The sequence below is a fragment of the Pristis pectinata genome, chromosome 11 (genome assembly GCF_009764475.1).
Source record: "Pristis pectinata isolate sPriPec2 chromosome 11, sPriPec2.1.pri, whole genome shotgun sequence".
Classification (NCBI taxonomy): domain Eukaryota; kingdom Metazoa; phylum Chordata; class Chondrichthyes; order Rhinopristiformes; family Pristidae; genus Pristis; species Pristis pectinata.
This window is the reverse complement of record NC_067415.1, coordinates 17251784-17274799: the sequence shown is the minus strand read 5'-3', so window position 1 is coordinate 17274799 and position 23016 is coordinate 17251784. Positions and strand designations below refer to the sequence as shown.

General features: G+C 38.8%; 1 protein-coding gene across 1 annotated transcript; it reads right to left on the bottom strand.

The window, feature by feature from the left end:
• Positions 1-2514: 2514 nt before the first annotated feature.
• On the bottom strand, positions 2515-20979 carry alg8 (ALG8 alpha-1,3-glucosyltransferase). Its single transcript, XM_052025799.1, has 13 exons — positions 19976-20979; positions 18357-18435; positions 17352-17545; positions 15537-15646; positions 14852-14919; positions 14079-14205; positions 12939-13042; positions 10526-10646; positions 10134-10275; positions 9740-9879; positions 8540-8637; positions 3414-3486; positions 2515-2650 (listed from the first exon to the last, which is right to left on the bottom strand). Exons 1-9 carry the CDS (start codon positions 20056-20058, stop codon positions 10136-10138), a joined length of 1026 nt encoding a protein of 341 aa, XP_051881759.1. The 5' UTR covers positions 20059-20979; the 3' UTR covers positions 2515-2650; positions 3414-3486; positions 8540-8637; positions 9740-9879; positions 10134-10135.
• Between the last annotated feature and the right edge of the window lie 2037 nt (positions 20980-23016).

Genomic DNA, 23016 nt, shown 5'->3' with positions numbered 1-23016 from the left:
CAAAAGGGCACAATTAGATATCACGTGGCCAGGTTTCCTACAGTAATAACAAGTACGCTCAACAGGTTTCTCCAGCCCTGGCTTCTTTTCATCTTTTCCTTTTTGATTACTTCCCAATTTAATCTCTGGTTTACCTGGATTGTCTTTGTAACTCTTTTGAAAGGTTTTAGGTTGTCCCCATTTGGATTTATGGGTTAAAGCATAATCATCTGCCAACCTAGCAGTTTCTTGTAAAGTTTCCACTGCCTTTTCATTTAAATATGTTGTTAATTCAGCTGGAACACATCTTTTAAAGTCTTCCACTAGTATCAATTCTGTCAATTTATCATAATCCCCATCTACATTTTTAGCCAGGCACCATCGTTCAAAACATATTCTCTTTCCATTGGCAAATTCCATATAAGTCTGATCTGCAGATTTCCTCAAGTCTCTGAATTTTTGTCTATAAGCCTCAGGGACCAATTCATAGGCCTTCAAAATAGCTTGTTTTACCTTGGTATAATCAGCTGCATCCTCAGCAGACAAAGCAGAATAAGCTTTTTGAGCTTTACCTTTAATCACACTCTGTACCATAAGAGCCCATCCTTTCCTTGGCCAGTTTGAACTCACAGCAACCTTTTCAAAATGTTGGAAATACTGATCAACCTGATCTTCTTCAAAAGGAGGGACTAATCGAACCTCCCTGCTGGCTGAAAAACCATCATCAGAATCAGATTCCAAACTCTTTCGCTTCATTTGTAACTCATGCTGCCTCTTTTTCTCCTCGTTATCCAGCTCCATCCTCTTCAATTCCATCTGCTTCATTGCTAGATCAGCCTCTATCTTCATCTGAGTTAGCTTTTGTTCGGCCTCTATCTTTGCCAGCTGCACCTGTGCCTCAGAAATTGCTATTTCACTGCCAGGAAACTGTTTTAACACTTCCTTCTCAAACACCTTCTTTTCCACATAATGGTCAGCTATCAGTCTCTGAATATCTGCCTTTCTCATAGACTGCTTTACTTCTGTAAGGTTTAGCCTTGTAGCAATCTTTATCAGATCATCCTTTTTCGCCACCTCCAATCCCTTTTGGGTTGGTGACTCCAAAAATGCCTTAATATCCATTGCTGCTGGTTTCCACACACACAAGCCAATTAAAAAGAATTTATCAGACCTCCCTCAAAAATCTTTGGATTGAATCTCGAACAAATCTTGTCAATCTGGGGAATGATCCCAGACGACACTCGTTAATCTTGGGAACTATCCCGGACGAGCCCCCAATTTTGTCACGAACCAGCAACAAAAGAAACACACTGAGCATGATTCAGTGTTAAAAACTATTTTATTAATCACTACTTATGATAATACGTAAAATAAAAGTTAAAATGTTAGTATGTTAGAATTCAAAAATGTTAAACCTCGAACGTTAACCCCAAAACTAAACTCTTCGTGTGTGTGTGTGACAAAGTCCAAAACTCCCAGTTCCTGAATGGTTCTTAAAGTTCAGTTCCGCAAGCCATAAGGTGAAACATGAGCAAGGGCTTCTTCAACAACCACCGTTGTCTGAAGATAAGATGTAGATGTAGAAAAACATAGAGAGAGTACATACGAAATCCAAATGTTCCACGATGGAACCCAAACGACACTTCAGTGTTTACTCGGTAGTGACTTCCTCACCCCGAAAAGCATCCGAACCGTGGTCGTCCACACACAAATACCTGTTTCCTTCTACAGGTCAGCAACAAAGTGAACTCCACCGGATTACTTCCAACTTCCATACATGGATTTCAGTGGCAAACACAGTTATTGTTTCTCATCCATCGATAGAGAAAACAAGCAGGCTGGTGTCTCTCTCCCTTCTCTCTCTCTCCTTCTTCTTCTTCTTCAACAACGTCATTACGTCCTTTATCTTCTATTGACGTAAGCACGCCCCACACACACATACACACACACTCTCTATCTTAAAGGGACTTTCACTGAGTCCATAACAGAAACGATACTAATTTGTTTCAGATTTTACTGTTAAAAATATATAGCTGTCCACAATGAACTAATTTTTGCACTGCGAAGCACATTGGAAGTACCTTGCGTCCAATGACATGTGTAGGTGGGCAATATTTATAATTCACAAGAATAATCAAATCAGAATGAAAGAGTTATCCGGGATAGTGAAATTAATCTTAAACTCAATACAGACACAGTATCAGGTGTTATTATTAAAACAACAAAAAAAATCATTTGAAAAATCCTGCTGTTCCCAGCACTTAAGCTATCACAGGCTTAAACAGGTCTATGTCACAGTAGCAGTACTGTCATTTTAATTTGCACTCATAATTCTTGTATTACATCCATAATTACTCCATTGCCCACGATTCTGTCATATTCCAGTAACACAACTCCAAATTAATAACACATTCACAAGTTAAACTAATCCATTAACTACTGTGCCTTCAGCTTCCTGTCAGTCAACATCTCCTGCAAGACTGAAATATACAGTTTAATCCAAGCATAGGTAATTCCTAGTGAACAATATACGGAAATGAGCAATAGTGGTGCAAAGGGAAATCTCTGCTGCCATGGTGTTAGAGGATAGATGATCTCACAAATAACTTGAAGGGGAATAAGACCACTGAGGTAGATGGATTCAGGCCAGCTTAGAAGTGTTCCTTCTTTCCTGGATAGGTAAGAAAAAAATTCCATTAGATTTTATTGGATTATACACATTTTAAAAAATTCATTCCCTGCATCAATTTTAGTAGGTTATCCAATTTTAACTTTCAGAATCACCTTTTGTCTTTCAGGTGCTGATTGATCTGTTCAATGGTCAAGACTGGTGAATGCAACTGCAAACACAAATCCTTCTAAAGGTACCACCACCACCACCACCAGACACCAACTCACTCCACCCACCTCCATCACTCACCTACCAACAGTCTTGATTAGTGACAGTTCGTATCTGAAATGTATGTGCATCGCCCCACCTTCACATACTCAGTAAGCACTTAATACTATTGCAAGACTCACACCCACACCTCGGACATCTTCCTATTTAATCTTTCACTTAAAATATATTTTAAAGTGCACAGAAATTCATCTTTGACCAAACTTTTGTCCATGTGGTCTAATATCCTTAAATGGCTTGGTGGCAATATTTTGTTTGATAACTCTTGTTAATTGTCTTGGAATGTTTTTGCTAAATTAAAGAGGGTCTATAAAAGAATTTGTTGGTGGTGACCATCACGACCACAAGAAAAAGAGGACATTTGATTCTAGAGGGCTTCAAGAGAATAGAAAATGTACCAAAAAAAATCTCCATTGAGATGTATTTTTAAATGCTAATTATAATATTTAAGGTAATAATGGTATAGAACTATATACTATTCATATAGCAGAACGATTAGTAGAAAAGTTCCTGAGGGAGAGGGATTTCAACTTACCTGAATAAAGCTCGCAGAGCAGAGAAACTGTATATAGTGAAGAACAGCATGAGGCAGATTTTAATTGGTAACTCTAAAAAGAAAAACAAAAGATCAAAACATAGTCAAAAGCACAGCATCGACCACAACATGAGATGCAAAAGTAAATTCACCAGTCTTGTACTGTTATTGTCTAGACCATAACATAGGACATTACAGCACACAAACATGCATTCAGCCCACCATGTCTGCGCCAACCATGATCCCAATCAAACTAATCCCATCTGTCTACACATGGTCTGTATCCCTCTTTTCCCCGTCTGTTCATGTGCCTGTCTAAATGCCTCTTAGATGTTGCTATCATAACCTGCTTCTACACCTCCCCTGGCAGCACGTTCCAGGCACCTACCATTCTCAGTGTAAAAAAAAACTTGCCTTGCATATCTCCTTTAAACTTTCCCTTTCTCACCTTAAACCAATGCCCTCTAGTACTAGACGTTCCTATTCCTGGAACTGTAGCTCTAATTCCCTCCCTTTTAAATCATTCACTGCAGGGAATATGGGATCAGAATCAGCACCAAACAATATCTGCAGTATGGAATAAACCACCCATCACCAGACTCAGTCAGTGCTCAATTTTGCATTTGAAATATACATTGTATGTGGAGAGAGAAAAACAACATGTACTGAATAATTCTGAGGAATGTTGTATTGCTGCGTATGTGCACACCGGTTTCAAAAATTAATTACAAGATTGCCTCAGGTCATGACCAAGGTAAACCAGATAATCTAAGAATGTAGAGTCACAAGATTAATTCAAGATAAATAAAGATCTAAGAATCTCTTTCTTGTTTGTATTAATGATATATAGGATGATCATCCTGGATTCAAATTCTTACCACAATACAGGTCAATCATAGGAAAAGGAATACACCATTCATTCCCTCAAACTTCAATTAATCATGGGTGATCTGAACCTCAAATCAATTTATCTTCCCTTGATCCATTTATCTTACTTCCTTACCTGACAAGAAACTATTGTTCCCAGATTTTCAATCATCCTAGATTCCACAGCAATTTAGTGGAACTGTTGCAAGCTTCTACTGTGTGATAAAGTACATCTTAATTTCACTTCCTAGTTTTAATCTTAAATTATATTCCCCTTTTTTGGATTCCAATACCAAAAGAAATAGCTTTTTATTTGGACAGAAAGACAAAAAAGCTGAGTCAGCACATTCTGTGGTTTCAATTTCCATGATAATTCAATTACTTTATTCCATTAAGACTTTTTAAACCTCTTGAATAGGTCACTTTCTTAACTTTCTAAATGCAGATAACAACAAACCAGATTTAAGCAATGTTGAGACACAAGAGAGACTGCAGATGATGGAAATCTGGAGCAACACACACAAAATGCTGGAGGAACTCAGTGGGTCAGGCACCATCTATGGAAGGAAATGGACAGTCGACATTTTGGGTTAAGACCCTTCATCAGGAATGTTAAGCAATGTTGAGTTAATTTAATCCTTTCAACTGTTCTAATCATGATAATACATCATTATAGTTATTAATTATTCTCATTTTTGCTAATCTGTAGATCAATGTTTCTTTTCTGAAAGGCGGTACCCAAAAAATCACACACAGTACACTTTAAATGGTGATTCAGTCCCTGTTTGACTGAAGCATTACTTGGCCATTCCAAAATTTGTCATAAAGACCACCATCAGATTAGCTTTTTAAATTACTTTTAGTACTAGAATTCTAACAATGAGGCAGTTATGCACACTTAACTAAAATCTGATGTAGCTGAGAGCTTTTAGCGTATGGTAAATTTAGACTAGAAGCTGATTCCGTTGCTTTGTCAGTAAAAGTGCCAAATTTTATAGTGCTAAACCAGTTTGACAGGTAGACTTTGGCAAGTGCCATTCTCAAAAGGGGTAGGAGTCAGGCAAAGGAATATTCTCCCAAGATAAATATTCAATGACCCCACATACACAACGTGCTGTCTTTAAGAAAGGGGGAAGCTGGGAGTGGGGGGAGCTACATTGTGTAAAAAAAAAGTCAGCTGTTCCCCAACAATGTTAACCACTCAAATAAAGTCACCATTTGTATTTACTTTAGTGTGTCTGTTTTCCCTCCTGTAGGCAATGACATACTGGGGGTTCTTCGGGGTGGAGGGGAGCTTCTTCATGGTCAAGGGTGGATGGTGAATTGGCTATCACACCACAATCTAACCTTGGAGCACTCACCACCAGAGGGAGTCACTGGATAATAATGAAGAGGGATAAGACTGACTGAGTTTTCATCCTCCTCTCTGCTTATAAAGGTTCGGAAACAAGAGGTAAGATAAGATTTCTTTATTAGTCACATGTACATCGAAACACACAGTGAAATACATCTTTTTGCGTAGTGATTTGGGGGGCAGCCCACAAGTGTCACCATGCTTCCGGCGCCAACATAGCATGCCCACAACTTCCTAACCTGTATGTCTTTTGGAATGTGGGAGGAAACCGGAACACCCGGAGGAAACCCACGCAGGCACAGGGACAATGTACAAACTCCTTACAGACAGCGGCCGAAGATGAACCCAGGTCGCTGGCGCTGTAAAGCATTATGCTAACCACTATGCTACCATGCCTGCAAAAACAGAAATGCTAGAAGAACTCAGCCAGTTCTGGCAGAATCTATGGAAAGAGAAAGTAGCCAGCGTTTCAGGTCAGCGTTCAGGTCAGTGACCCTTCTTTAGAACTGGGGTGGGGGGAGGTGGAGGTGAAGAGTGGAGACGGTTTAAAACAGAGCCTGGGGGAGGCTCAAGGTGCAAGACAAAACCCTATACAGAGATAGGGTAAGAAAGATCAGATGATGAGGAATATGTACTGACCACAAACAAGAAATTTTTATAGAAATGGGGTGAGAAAGGGTCATAATAAATGGGAAACAATGGGACTGCAGTTTACCTGAAGTTGGAGAATTCATTGTTCATAGAATATAGAACAGTACAGCACAGGAACAGGCTCTTTGGCCCACGTCTGTGCCGACCATGATGCCAAATTAAACAAATTCCACTTGCCTGCATATGGTCCATAACCCTCCACTCCCTGCCTGTTCATCTGCCTGTTTAATGCTCTTAAACGTTGCTGTCATATCTGCTTCCACCACCTCCCCAGCATCACATTCCAGGTGCTGACCAGTCCCTGTGGAAAAAAATTATGTCCTTTGCCCCTCTCACCTTAAATCTATGCCCTCTGGTATTTCACATTTCCACCCTGGGAAAAAGACTCTATTTACCCTATCTATGCCTCTCATAACTTTACATACTTCTATCAGGTCGCTCTTCAGTCTCCACATTCCAGAGAAAACGATCCAAGTTTGTTCTGTCCTTGCAGTGTATCCTCTAATCCAGGAAACACTCTAGTGAACCTCTTCTGCACCCTTTGCAAGGCCTCCAAGTGCTTCCTGTAATGCGGTGACCAGAACTGCGCACACGATACTCCAAATGTGACCACAGCTGCAACACGAGTGTCCCACTTTTATACTCAACGCCCTGACTGATGAAAGCAAGCATGCCATATGCCTTCTTTACCACCCTATCTACTTGTGTTGCCACTTTCGGAAAGTGATGGACTTGCACTCCCTCTGTACATCAATGCTCCTAATACTCCTGCCATTTACCATATACCGTCCTCTTACATTTGACCTCCCAAAGTGTAATACCTCATACTTATCCGGATTAACTTCCATCTGCCACTTCTCTGCCCATATTTCTAGACAATCTATATCCTGCTGTATTCTTTGACAACCTTCCTTACTGTCCACAACTCTGCCAATTTATGTGTAGTCTGCAAACTTACTAATTAGCCCACCTATATTTTTGTACAAGTGATTTATATGCATCACAAACAACAGGGGTCCCAGTAAGACCTCCAGTCAGCATAACACCCCTCTACCACTACCCTCTGCCTTCTATGGCCAAGCCAATTTTGAATCCAATTTACCAAGTCACCATGGATCCCAAGAGCCTTAATCATCCAGATCAGCTTACCACAAAGAACCTTATTGAATGTTTTACTGAAGTCCATGCTTTCAACATTTCCTGCCCTACCCTCAATCACCTTTGAAACCTCCTCAAATCAGGTTTGTAATACAGGACCTCCCCTGCACTAAGCCATTCTGACTATCCCTAATAAACCCATGCTTTTCCAAATGTGAGTAAATCCTCTCCCTAAGAACCTGCTCTAATAATTTCCTTACCACTGACGTAAGGCTCACCGGCCTGTAATTTGCTGGATGATCCTTATTGCCCTTCATAAACAAAGGTACAACATAGGTTATTCTTCAGTCCTCTAGGACTTCACCTGTGGCTAAAGAGGATGCAAAGATCTGTCAAGGCTCCAGCAATCTCATCTCTTGCCTCTCTCAATAACCTGGGATAGATCCCAAAAGGCTCTAGGGACTTATCCACCTTATTGTTCTTCAAGTGACCAAACACCTTGATATCAACATGCCCTAGAATATCAGCATATCCCTCTCTGAAGTCCATGGATGCTGCCTGAACTGCTGAGTTCCTCCAGCACTTTTTGTGTATTGCTCCAGATCCCAGCATCTGCAGAATTTCATGTCTCTCATGTGGTACTTTACCCACTTTGCCCTTGAGTGATCCTACACTTTCCCTAGGTACCCTCTTTTTTTTAAATATATGTATGTATAAAATGCCTTGGAATTTCATTCTATGGGATTGCAAAGTGCCTAAAGGGAAGGCAAGATGTTGTTCATGTTGGGCCTCATCACAGCAGTGGAGAAGGCTGCAGACAAGACAGGTCAAAACAGGAATGGGATTGGGAATTAAAGTGGCATGCAACAAGAAGCTGAGGATCACCTCTGCGGACTGAGTGCAGATACCTGTGCCTGGTGGTGGGATTATATATTGGAGCTGGCAGAAAGTGCAAAGGAGTTTGCAAAGGCTCAGCATCAAACCTAGGACCATCTAGTCTGTCCATCGCAGCAATTCACTGGGCAAAGTTACTCAGTTGAAACACATGTAGGGTATTTTGTCGTCATTTTTAACGTAGGAATTATCAATTAACAGATTGTTTTATTTCTTAAGGACAAACACAGTTATTAAATGTGAATAAACATCTTTTCCTTACCTGGTCCCGTGAAGAGAAGTGGGAAGAGGGAAAAATGCCCTGTTGTTACTAAGACAAGATATATTCCTGCATAGTTTCTATTTTCCACAGCAAACAAGCTGAGGGTTTAAAATTAAAAAGAAACACAAGACTAGTTTCACTGTAAGTGACAAAAGAAATCCTGTGTAAATGATACATCTTAACTGATAACAAATATATAGCAGCACTATTGTAAATTACCTAGATCAGTAAGAAACTCACATCAAATATTTTTCAGCACCAATTTTACTTATTGTTATATGAATAAAATTAAGATTTGGAGCAATTATTTTCTGAAAAGGCATAAAAATAACTGCCAGCTGTGATTGAAAATAAGTTCCAGATCATCTAGTGGACTACCTGGATACTTTTAAAGAGCATCTTTGTACTGAGCTGAAGTACCAATCTAAGAGTGATCAACCACTTAGGCACCGATGTCCCAAAAGAATAACTATCAAATTGGAAATCTGAGTTCCATTAATTAGCAGATTTCAGAGTTGTTAAACCTAGCAGATCTTGGTATTCTGATTTAAGATTTGTTCAGCAATGAGGCAAGAGGAGAAACTACAGCTAAGTATCCACGTCCCCAAAACATAAACACAAGTGACAGGTATGGCACCAAAGTGGCCAAGTTACCGGATTTGCATCCAGAGTTCTGTAACATTAATCCAGAGGCATGAGTTTGAATCCCACAAAGGTAACTGGAAAATTTGGTTCAAGTACTTAAAATAAACCTGGGGACAAACAGCTGTTATCAGTAATGTGAAGAATGAAACTAATAGATTTTCATATATCTGGTGCACTAATGTCCTTCAGGGAAGGAAATCTGCTATCCTTAATCAGCTTCGCATTTATACAAGTCTCCTATCCACTGATGTAGTTATCCCTTTACTGCGTTCTCAGTTCAGGAGCAATTGGAGACAGAAAATACGTGCTAGCCTTGTTAGTAACATCCCTGTTGTGTGCATGAAAAAAAAGCTGAAATAACAAACATAAATGAAAATAAAAATAGGACCAGGTTGTTATTACTTGAGTCCAATTGCTAGTGACTGGAATCTACACGTGGCTTCTGCCCTGCAGTTTAAACATCACTGCAGCACTCCATAGTCCATCATAATTACAATACATTGCACAAAATATTACTTTTAAACAACATTACCCAACTAATTAAGTGTAAGGTACCTTAAAGGCAGTATAGCGATGAGAATGGCCTTTTCGTGTACATGCCAGCCAAACATGAATGAGCCCAATGCACAAAGAATCAGACACTGAAGGAATCCTCTAGGTCCTCGAGGTTTTTAGCCAAAGATGAAAATAGCAGGCTTGAACAGAAAATACAGAGACACAAGATATTAATAACTGAAACAAAAAACAGATAACATTCTCTCTCAGCTACATCAGACATGACAAAATACCGGCAATAGCATATTGCTTTAAAATCAGTGTTAACCCAGAAAACTCAAGCTATTATCTTCCTATCAGCCAGAACAAAACATAGACCAAAGAATAACAAGAGTAACTGAGGCACACTGCATTAAATGTGGAATTATTTGGAAAATATGTGCTGGTACTGGACTATTATTGAGAGCAATGTGCAGACCAACGTTGCCAATGGTGACACAGAGGGCTAGGACAGCATGCTGGAACCTCCTGGACTAAACCTCCCGTCATTGATGCCTTTGAAATTTTAGCAGGATCCAGTAACTGCAGCTTTACATCTGTAGCAGTAAATAAAAATTGTCTGTCAGCTTCTGGAAGAATTAGATTTCTGTTTAATAAATTAGTTAATAAGCGAGTTACAGTCATGGCATCAAGGCTATCAAAGTAATATAACGTTGATCCAGTAAGAATCAAGACTATGAAAATATTGTTTCCTGGGTTATTGTTAGTTTTCAACAAGCAGATACAGTATTAATTTTCATTATCAGGAATTTTAATGCCTAGGTACTATATGTTCAATGGCCATACCAATGACAGACAGTACTTTGTCCACTACATTGTACATAGCCCAGAAATTTGGGGCCCAATATGCATGACAGAGGCCTCTCTTGAAGGGAAAAAGTCGTGCAAGCACTTGAGGTAGCTGACCCTGAGAAAGAAACAAATATCAATTATTACAGAATTTGGGCATTTTGTATCCTTGCAATGAAATTTTCTACCAAAATATATTTTTAAGTAAAGATTTATTGCTTGATATTTGCAATGTTACATTTTAAATCGTTTATTTTCAAATTTAACAACAGGCTGATATGTAGCCTATTATGTATAATGTCGACATAAAACATGTTGCAACTAATCCAAAATTCCAAATATATGCATTGATTGTTGTTTCCATAAAAACATCCATAATTCAAACTTACTCTCCAATTTAGCAATCTTCCCAAAAAGCTCCACATTAAAAATTATTAAAATATTTGAAAGGCGTTGTTCTTTTACTTTACACCTATTCAATAATAAGTAAAACTATCCCAAAGAAAAAAATCCAAAAACAATTTATTGCATTGGAAAAAATGCCCCATTAGTTATCCTGGCCCCCAAAAATGGGATATCTAATTTTGACAATATACTGATAATGGCAATGTGGAAAACATGGGACCTGACAGAAATACATGATGAATCGGATACTGCAGAGCAATAACCAGAATTTGGAGAGATACAATTGACGTTGGAGGAATTATTGTAGGTAGGATATTAGAAGTCCATTCATATTTCAGGCAATGAGCATCTCAACAAGAGAACCTATCAGAGAAAGGCTACAGCATGGAAGCCATTTGGCCCACGTAGTCTAAAACAGCTCCATGCAAGATCAATCCAGCTAGTCCTATTCTGCTGGCCTTTCTGCATAGCCTCAGAAATTCAAGTACTTATCCAGTTCCCATTTGAACACTATTAATGAACCTGCCTCCATCATACTTGACATTGCATTCCAGATCTTAATGACTCCCTGTCTAAAAAAAATTTGCTCCTCTTGTCACTGGCTTGTTTGCTGACGGACTTTCATCGTACCTCCACTGCTTTTTGACTCTTCTGCTACTACCTATACAACTATACCCTTCATGGTTATAAATACCTCGATCAGACCACCTTTCAACCTCCTCTCTTCCAAGCTTCTCCAGTCAATCAACATTACTAAAGTTTCTCATCCTTCGAATCACTTCCACTTGGCACTCAATTTCATAATAATTCTTGGTGTGGGGTTGCCATTGATTAAGGAAAACAGATGGACTAGTCACGAAAATGTCAAGGCTACGAAAAGAATCCAGAGCCTTGGTATTCTACAGCCACTAAGCTACCATCTCCACCAGTAATAAATATATCAGAAAAATGACACTGGTTTTACTTGCAAAATAGGTGCAGCTACAATAGCTCTCAAGAAGCTCAGCACCATATAGGACAAAGCCAACTGGTTGGCCGTTCTCCATCCAAGAGCCAAATTGTGGACTGAAAAAATGTGGCATCGACAGGTACTATAGCAAGATCTAACCTTCATTTGGCTGTACTTCCAAACACCACAACCTCCACTTCCTAGAAAGATAAGACAGCCAAATCCGTAATCTTCAAACATCGTTCACCACGACTCATCAAACAACATCACACACAATTCTGATGGGTGTGAATGGGATTTCCATCACTAAAACCGGGTTACCATGATCAGTAAAGAAGCTTAGTTCAATTGTACCTTTACCGATGTGAATTATGTTAGTGAGTCAAAGCTTTCAACTATAATTTGGAATTAAACGCGTGTTCTGTCGAAGTGCGGTCTGGACAAACTGTAAAGATATACTTGGGCTTGGCACATGCTTTCAGTAAATGTGAAACTGGCTGAAATGCAGCTCTTTGTGGCGAATCTTCCTGGAACATCAATCTCTATACGATGCTGTTATGTAATCTTACCTTGCTTGGTTACCAGGTATTCTTCCACCTTTATTCCCAAGTTTTGTGAATATTGTACATGGACTGCAAATGGCTGCTTTCTCTTTCTGGGTATAAAACACCACCTCCTTTGTAGACTGTGTCCTGGATAAAGCATCCTTCCTTGTACCCATCTCACATTTCGCTGCTCATGATAATAGAATTCTTTGTACACTCTCTGCCATTTGCCCTCATATGCAGCCACTTAACTAGGTAAATGCCTCCTTCTGCTATTTCTCAGCACCATTTGAGTTGTTCCAGATACCTTCCAATACATCATTGTTCCATAGGAAACAAATTACAAATATGATAATGAGTTGACATCAAAGTCTCATGGCACTGCAAGAGAACTGCACATTCTATCCATTCATTAACAAATTTGTGCTTAATATTTGTCAGTGTACACATAAATTACACCTCAAAGTACAGAATACAATGATTTAAATTCATTTATCAAACTCATCTTTACCATGGCAATGAAGGGTCCAAATGAAGCAACAAAGACAGAACAGACTAAAAATCCCAAGGCAAAAAGACGGGAACAGCTGAAACTCCTCCACTGGATTGATCCATCTCAAAAGTAAACAGAAGAAAAAATAACAATCTATGAATTTATGATATTAAAAAAAATAGAAGCCAAACAATGACAAAATTAAATAATATGCTGCATTTTAAAATTTTGAAAATATTTACCATCAATTTCCCCTTTGGAAAACCCAAGTAGTTCCAAAACAGGTAATTAATTCCTTTCATTTGTTCTATTTGATTTTTTTTTAAAAGATTATTTCTTACATAAGAGCAGGTAGTTAATTTAAATAGGTTGCCAACACTGCATTTCAGGGAGCTGCCAATAATCAAAATATATTAATAATTAACAATATAAAAGTCTTCAGAGGCTAGCAAAACAAGTGCACTTTTCCCATTTTATTTTTCCTAATCCTAATATTAGAATTAACAATAATAATTTATAGTAATAAAGCTACTGTTGACTTTTGAGGAGCTTTATTTCAGCAGGATAATTGGTCAGCAAATTTACAAAGAGGCAATAACTCAGAATTAGGAAAAGAGAAAGAATGAAGTTGCAACAATTAACGTTTAAGGGAGAATTAGATAAATATGAGAAAAAAAGTATGCATTGTAATTTCTATATTAATTTCTTTTGATTGCTATCTACCTGTATGAAATGGAAACAAGCAAAACAGGTCGTCCCACAGAGTCGGGGATAAAAGTGGTTCTTATGTTAAAATTTCACTTTATGAAGAAAAGAGCATAAATGTGGTCTTTCAAGCTGCTCAGCTGGATCAAACTTTTATGTTTTTAGAGTAACTAGTAGAGGAAAAGTTACTGGAATTCTTTAAGACTGGAAGTTGCGATATGAATAGGTGAATTATTATGGCCTTCCACATCTGTAATTTTTATATGATTATGCTGCAAATACAATGTTTTAGTATAAAATTTCTATACCTTTTTTATATTCCCCCCCCTCAGAAACCTCTGAGACCAATCCTGATAATTTGTCCTTGCTTTTTCGCTTACAACTGAAAGTCAAGTAAAGAATCGAACTAAATTGTACCTTAATCTTACGCTGTTGGAAAAATGAGCTTAGTACCTTGTTTATTCCCAGTGAAGCAGTATGAACGTAGCAGGTAAATACCATAAGCAGGTGCCACATAAAGAAAAATATGTTTAAAGTTCATCAGGACTGCAAACAGCAAAGCACTTTCCAGATGTCTTCCCTGTAATAAAAATCAAATATTTCAAGTGTTCCATTACTGTTTTTTTTATTATTTCTAAAATTACTGAGTATGAAATCTGTTCAGAATAATGAAATTGATAGATGCTATGGACAACAACTGAATGGGAATAATATTCAATTGTTTGAATAAACTTCATCTTTCAGACCTTGAACCATCCTGCCTCTCTTGACAAAATGCCAAGCTGCTTTAGAGCCAGTAATGTACTTTTTAAGTGTAGTCTCTACTTCAGTACAGGAAATGGAGTAGCTAATTTGCCTACAACGAACTAATACAAGCAGCAATAGGCTAACAATCAGATTTTTTGATTTTGTGATGTTGATTGAGATATTTTGGGTTGAGATATAAATACTGACTAGGATAACTGCCTGCTATTCCTTGGAATAGTGCTCTGGGATATTTAACATGCACTTGAAAGACTTGGGAGAACCCTGACTCAATGTCACTTCTAAAAAACTGCAGCATCATCTGTTGTACCCGAGGATTGCACCGAATTTTCAGCCTTGATTTTACGTTCAAGCCTCTGCAATGGGACTTGTCGTTAGAGCCTTGTTATTTAGAGATGACAGTGCTGCCAACTGACCCATGCCATTAGTGACATGTTATTATACTATATTTCCCAAATTACCTGAAACATCCTTGCAATGGAAAGAAGCAACAAGCCAAATAAGAAGCCATTGTATTGAAAATGAATATCTAGGTTTGCATTAAGAAATAATACATTGGATGCGTATTCATAAAAGAGCTGACAGAAAGAGAAAGAAATACATACAATCATTTCTTTTAAAGATATAGGCAATATTTTCTCTTTCTCGGTTCTCCTCATGGTCTTCATCATCCAAATCTGAGAGAGCAAATCTGCTCTCAGCTTTTACCAGCATCATTCCAAGTGAATCTCCTTTGAGCTGTGATAACAGTGAGTATCACCCTTCCAAGTAAGTTCTACTCAGACACCCAGCAGTATCTGAGATTTCAGAATATTTACAACATCCCATCATTCCATGGAGCCACAACAAAACTATTAGTCAAAATAAAATTAAAACAAAACAATATTATTAAGATATCCACAATTAAGATATCCAATTCACCAAAAAAAAGGGTGTTTGTTACAGATTTTCAGTATCTGTGGCACTTTGGTTTTTGCTTTTCCTCAGCAGCTAGGGACAGAGCTTTGCCAGCAGGTTACCATTTCCTTACTCTGTGTGATGCAGGGGGCCTGATAAAGACAGGAATATTTTGAAATGTCAAGAAAATAAAAATCTTGCTGCCGCTGCTTGGTTGTTTTAAAAGGTGTACTTATAATGCAAGGATACGATCAATAATCAATAATCCAAAGTTCCAAAGTAACAGCACTGCAAGTATGAAATCTGGCTTCTCCAGTATTTCCTTTGATTCCTTTGTCCTATTTATGTTCTTACAACACCTTTAAAATAGTACAGACAAAAAAGTATATTAATATTGATTATAGACTTTCTGTTTTTGCTTCACTGAGAACTAGACTGCATAGTTGCGAGACAAAATATCTGTCAACTTCCTGACAAATATTGCTTTCTAACAACTAGACAATGAGAACCATGATCGTCTTCCATTAGCTGTTTCTTAAATCACTCAACCCAGTGCAGACTGAATTGTCTGAACCAAGGCATAATGAATAAGTAGGAATAACAGGCACCCTTTCGGAACTGACAAGAATGATTTTAACTTAAGTTGAGCAGGTACACTGCTCACTGAGCTGACTTGACTATGAGCAATTAAAACAGTGCTCCTTCAATGGCTTAGTAAATAATGCACAGTCCAACATGACACTGAGCAGTGCTGCAAAAATTCAATTCCACGCATGTCTGAGCGTCAGTGTTGTTAGAGATGAAAAACTGAGTATAAATCAGAAGAGTCATCTGTGCCAGAAGTATACATATGGACATCAGGGAGATCACAACTGAGCGTCCATAGTTAAATAGACTATGGATGAGGAACGATAATTTGAGAAGAATAACAGAACATTGCCGATAATCATAAACCTGTATCCCAAGAAGAGTAATGGAAAGTGTATTTTGTCAAAATCAGTACCTTTAACATTCAGAGATGATTCATTTCCAAAAGGTGAATATTTGCCAAATATTCTGTGATTACTTTCTACACAGCTAACCAGTTGGAAAGTGGAGCAGAGCGTTGGTAGGTGGAATTTAATCGCAACAAATACCAGGTGACACATTTTGGGAAGTCAGTTGGGGTAGGACATATACAGTGAATGATAGGGCACTAAAGAATGATGATGAACAGAGAGACCTAGAGGTCTAAGTCAATAGTTCCCTGAACATGGCAACACAGGTGGATTGGGTGCGGAAGAAGGCATATGGTATACTTGCCTTTAGAGGTCAGGGCACAGAATGTAAGAATTGGGATGCTATGTTGCAATTTTACAAGTGGTTAGGCCACACTTCGAGTATTGGGTGCAGTTCCTGTCACCACACTATAGGGAGAGTGCAGGTGTGCTGGATATTCTCCTGGACTGGAGGACCTTAGTTATGGGGAGAGACTCAACAGGCTGGGCTTCTTTTCCCCAGAGGTTGAGGAGTGACCTATAGAAGTATACAAGATTATGAAAGGCATTGATAGGGTAGATAGTCAAAATCATTTTCCCCTGGTAAAGAGTATCAAGAATGAGAGGGCAAAGATATTTAAGAGACTCCTAGATAGACATATGAATGATAGAGAAATATGGGGCAACGTGGGCGGGAAGGTTAGATAGATCTTATATCAGGATAAAATGTCGGTACAACATTGTGGGCCAAAGGGCCTGTACTGTGCTGTAATGTTCTATATAAAGGGGATTTTATGGCTGTTTTTATTTTTACACAGAGAGTGGTTGATATTTGGAATGCACTGCCAGAGGAGTGGAATGAGATACAGTCACTATGTTTAAGAGGCATTTAGACAGACACTTAAATAGGCAAGACATTGAAGGATATGGTCCTAATGCAGGTGAATGGGATTAGCAGAAGTGGTCAAAAAGGTCAGTATGGACATGATAGGCTGAAAGGCCAGTTTCTGTATTGTATAACTCTATGACTCCTATAAAGGACAGTCTAAAATTTTAATATAAATATAAAGGCAATGTTAAGACATACTCTATTACTCCATAAATGAATACTATATCCATGGTGATCACTGAAAGTCGCTGAAACAGTACAGTTGCGTTACTGGCATAATTAAGGTTCTGGACAACCAGCATTTCCTTATCGAAAAATTGTGCAATGAGGGAGAGGAGGTATTCAAACCATGCAAAAAATGGTGGATAATCCAACGTCCATTCTGAAATCACCTAGATTTTGGGAGTAGGGAGGGAAGGGTGGAAGAATGGTGAGGAATTGGGAGAAAAAGGGAGAAAATAGAATATGTTATATTTTATCCAATAAATTGCAACTGTAATTCAGCATTTTATATGAATTGAGATACAACATTTACTGAAGTTATATAAGTATCATGAGACATGCAGCATTTGTTGGATTTGGTACAATGAATGTTGCTGATACTGTATGGAATTGTACATGACATTATGAGGCAGGATAAACAAGACATTTGGATTTATTTGGTCAACAATTGAAATTGTCCAGTTTTGCTCTAAATACACCTTGAATATCATGCCCAGGCACAAATCAGACCTTAGCTAATCAAAAGTACAAAGAAAGGGGAAAAGGCTGATCTGTCACATTTGGGGACTAAATCATTAAGTAATAATTAATAAGTTCGTAAAAAAGTAGAATCAAAGAAGCATTCTTTTCTGGAGGAGTGTGAGTAAGTGAGGTAAGAGTTATGATTTTAGGAAATTCAAGTTAAACTGTGACTGCAGAACAGAGGGCACAGGTTAAAATCAACAAAAAGCACATTTGGGACTGAAAGTTTCACACAAAATGGCTTAGCTTTTGGAATGAAATTCTAGAGAAAGAAATTTGAACATATTTAGAAAACGGACTGGACTGAGTTCTTCAGAATGCGTCAAATAAAACAAGATGATAGACCTTCCACACCCATGACTGAAAGGAAATACTAGGAATAATTACATTGTTAATGAACACAAATCTCCTTCAATCGTTACACATTAGGAGAGCTAACCTTAAATCATAAACACTTACTTCATAATACCACTGTGAAACAGGTAAACTGTAAGTAATGGCCAGCCAGTTTCTGTGGACTTCAAAGTCTGTTGAATGACTATAAGTGAAATAAGTAATTAAGTATTTCGTGGAACTAGATTGATGATGTATATTTGCCAAATAAGATTGTGGAAATCATAAATGCACATAATTAGTTCTCATTTCATGGTCAGCCATTTTGCTGCAAGAAGCCTAAATATCAATTACACGCAAATACTAAAATATAACAACATTCATGCAGAGATCATGAAAACAACATAGCTAAATTTTCATTTTTAACATTACTGTATTTCATAAAAATGATGTACAATGTTAGTTTTACTCAAGGCTTGGGATGAGATTTGCTAATTTTGCTTGAAAGATACAACCTTTCATTTCATTATAATGATATGCTGGGTAACTATAGCCTTCTCATGCAGACCCTTGAGATCAAGGATAACTGGCTTTTGTTCCAGTTTTATGGGTTCTAAGGTGACTGATAAGGTCATTGGGGGACCCACTGACTCTACCACAGGTGGAGCGGGAGTACTTAATGAGACATGAAGGTGTGTCGTTTGAGAGGTGGCAAGTTTCTGTATGATGCTGACAAATGGAAGTTTTCACTGCCATCTGAATTCTCCACTTTGAACAGCCACGAGTCAGGGATTCCCACAACTCAGTGAGGATATTACACTTATTCAAGGAATCCCGAGAACATTGTCAAATCTTTTCCTCTGTCCACCCAGGGATTTCTTGCTGTGACAGAGGTGTCTGTTTTGGGAGTCTGGTATTAGGTGTGTGAATGCACATTAGAACTAACTGAGTCAAATTAGGGCCTCAACACAGTGGGAGAGAATCTAACATTAGATTGCCTAACCTGCCAGTGGATCTGGAGTCAGATCCAACACTGGGCTCATCAGAAATGAAGAAGTAAGTCATCCTCAGCCCAGACAGAACATAGAATGTGGAGCAGTACAGCACAGGAACAGGCCTTTCAGCTCACGATATTGTACTGAACTAATTAAACTAGTAATTAAACACCTAAATCAACTAATTTCTTCTGCCTACACAAGGCCCCTATCCCTCCATTCTCTGCACATTCATGTGCTTATCTAAGAGCCTCTTAAACACCTCTGTCGTATATGCCTCCACTACCACCCCTGGCAGCACATTCCAGGCACCTACCACTCCCTGTGTTTAAAAAAAAACTTGCCCCCTCTCACCTTAAATGCATACCCCCTAATGTTAGACATTTCAGTCCTGGGAAAAAGATACCAGTTGCCTACTCTATCTGTGCCTCTCTTATGGATTAATTAAAAGAAAAGCAACCAATGGCTTCTGGAAAGGGGCAAGGAACTAGTATGATGGCAGCAATTAAGCCAAATCATTGCATTAATATCTTCTAACAGCTGACAATTAAATTCAGCATAAATAAATAGCCCTTAAAGCACGTTACTTGATTTTCGACAACATTCATTGAGAACCAATTGACACGACAGTGGCTGCGTCTGCGGGCTCCTCCCCCCTCCACAGAGCCGCCCGAAAGACGGAAAATAACATTGTAAATGACCCAAACCCGGTCTGTACAGATAAAGCCTCCGACCAGGGGCAGCTCTTACTAAGCGGGGATAAGCAGGCACTTCAGGAGAGTCACACCAAAGGCGAGCGGCACCAACCACCGCCTCATCCTGGACGCCGCCATCGCTGTTTCACACAACTTTATTCAAACAGGCGCTTCAGCTGCTGCGAGCAAAGAAGCTCAATGCATTTCCCCAGACTCAATGTTTGCCGCCACTTTCATCAAAAGCTGATGCAAACCTGTTGTTTTTACATTTGGATTATTCTGCTATTGTTACTTCAAAGGAAGTTTGCTTTTAGATTTCATTTTTTTAAATTGAGTAACTGTAGCATAAGGACTCTGCTTCTGGTGCTTGTTGTAATAATGGCAGATTGAAATAAAATTCAATATGGTCATGGGCCAGAATTTGGAGTGGTAATGCTGTAAAAGTTGAAACTGTTCGCATCAGAAGCTAAAGGATTTCCACACATGCCTAGCTTACAAGCAGATTCCCAATCCACTTTCTGGAAATGTTATTCTTTGCTGTGAGTTGTTTTAGTGGCATCCGAAATTACAATGGAGACACAAGAGACCGCAGATGCTGGAATCTGGAGCAACACGCAAGGGGGTGGAGGAACTCAGCAGGTCAGGCAGCCCGCACCTTGTGTGTTGCTCCTAAACTGCAATTGCTGTACTGTTTTGCAAACTCTGGCTTGTAGATTTGTCATTATTTGTGAGTTGTAATTTCTTTGGGTAAATATTTAAAAATCTAATCTTTTACTTTTCTAAAATATCATATTTCAACTGCAGCATAAACCTTATGTGTCTACTCCAATATTTATTTTACCTCCCGCAAAATGTTGCACGTATTAACTGAGAGTTGTTCTTTTTCTTTCTGGTTTGCTACCTGTGAGAATTTTTCAATATGATTGGTTGTTCAACCAGTATATGTTCCAATATTTATTTTACCCACTGTAAGTTGTTTAAAATATTAGCGAAAAATGATTTTTCTTCATTTGAAAGTCTGTGAGAACTGATCAACTAGATGAATGAGATATTTGCTGGATTCCAAAAATTTCTTTGCATTAACGCCTGTCAGCGGCAGACATCAGAATAGGGGAAGCTTACACCACAGAAGCTCACTGTTCCATCTTTATCAGCAGTTTTCATGGAATCATTGAGATGTACAGCGCAGAAACAGGCCCTTTGGCCCACCATATCCATGCTGACCTTTTTACCCATGTACACTAACCTCATTTGCCTGCATTAGATCTGTATTCTTTGAGGGTAAGGTTTGTTACGGACTCAGTGAAAGTCCCTTTAAGATAGAGAGTGTGTGTGTATGTGTGTGTGGGGCGTGCTTATGTCAATAGAAGATAAAGGACGTAATGACGTTGTTGAAGTCAGAAGAAGGAGAGAGAGAGAGAGAGAGAGAGAAGGGAGAGAGACACCAGCCTGCTTGTTTTCTATATCGATGGATGAGAAACAATAACTGTGTTTGCCACTGAAATCCATGTATGGAAGTTGGAAGTAATCCGGTGGAGTTCACTTTGTTGCTGACCTGTAGAAGGAAACAGGTATTTGTGTGTGGACGACCACGGTTCGGATGCTTTTCGGGGTGAGGAAGTCACTACCGAGTAAACGCTGAAGTGTCGTTTGGGTTCCATCGTGGAACATTTGGATTTCGTATGTACTCTCTCTATGTTTTTCTACATCTACATCTTATCTTCAGACAACGGTGGTTGTTGAAGAAGCCCTTGCTCATGTTTCACCTTATGGCTTGCGGAACTGAACTTTAAGAACCATTCCGGAACTGGGAGTTTTGGACTTTGTCACACACACACACACGACGAGTTTAGTTTTGGGGTTAACGTTCAAGGTTTAACATTTTTGAATTCTAACATACTAACATTTTTACTTTTATTTTACGTATTATCATAAGTAGTGATTAATAAAATAGTTTTTAACACTGAATCATGCTCAGTGTGGTTCTTTTGTTGCTGGTTCGTGACAAAATTGGGGGCTCGTCCAGGATAGTTCCCAAGGTTAACGAGATTCGTCCGGGATCCAATCCAAAGATTAACGAGTGTCGTCTGGGATCGTTCCCCAGATTGACGAGATTTGTTCAGGATTCAATCCAAAGATTTTTGAGGGAGGTTTGATAAATTCTTTTTAATTGGCTTGTGTGTGTGGAAACCAGCAGCAATGGATATTAAGGCATTTTTGGAGTCACCAACCCAAAAGGGATTGGAGGTGGCGAAAAAGGATGATTTGATAAAGATTGCTACAAGCTAAACCTTACAGAAGTAAAGCAGTCTATGAGAAAGGCAGATATTCAGAGACTGATAGCTGACCATTATGTGGAAAAGAAGGTGTTTGAGAAGGAAGTGTTAAAACAGTTTCCTGCAGTGAAATAGCAATTTCTGAGGCACAGGTGCAGCTGGCAAGATAGAGGCTGAACGAGAACAAACCCAGTTAAAGATAGAGCTGAACGAGAACAAAAGAAATTAGAAGCTGAACGAGAGCAAAAGAGATTAGAGGCCGAATGAGAGCAAACCCAGTTAAAGATAGAGCTGAACGAGAGCAAAGAGATTAGAGGCTGAACAAGAGGAAAAGAGATTAGAGGCCGAACAAAAGAAATTAGAGACTGAACAAGAGATAACTCGGATGAAGTTAGAGGCTGAACGGTAACGGGAACTAATTCGGTTAAACTTTGAGGCAGAGGAGAAGAAAAACAGAGGCAGCATGAGTTACAAATGAAGCAGAAAGAGTTTGGAATCTGATTCTGATGATGGTTTTTCAGCCAGCAGGGGAGGTTCGATTAGTCCCTCCTTTTGAAGAAGATCAGGTTGATCAGTATTTCCAACATTTTGAAAAGGTTGCTGTGAGTTCAAACTGGCCAAGGAAAGGATGGGCTCTTATGGTACAGAGTGTGATTAAAGGTAAAGCTCAAAAAGCTTATTCTGCTTTGTCTGCTGAGGATGCAGCTGATTATACCAAGGTAAAACAAGCTATTTTGAAGGCCTATGAATTGGTCCCTGAGGCTTATAGACAAAAATTCAGAGACTTGAGGAAATCTGCAGATCAGACTTATATGGAATT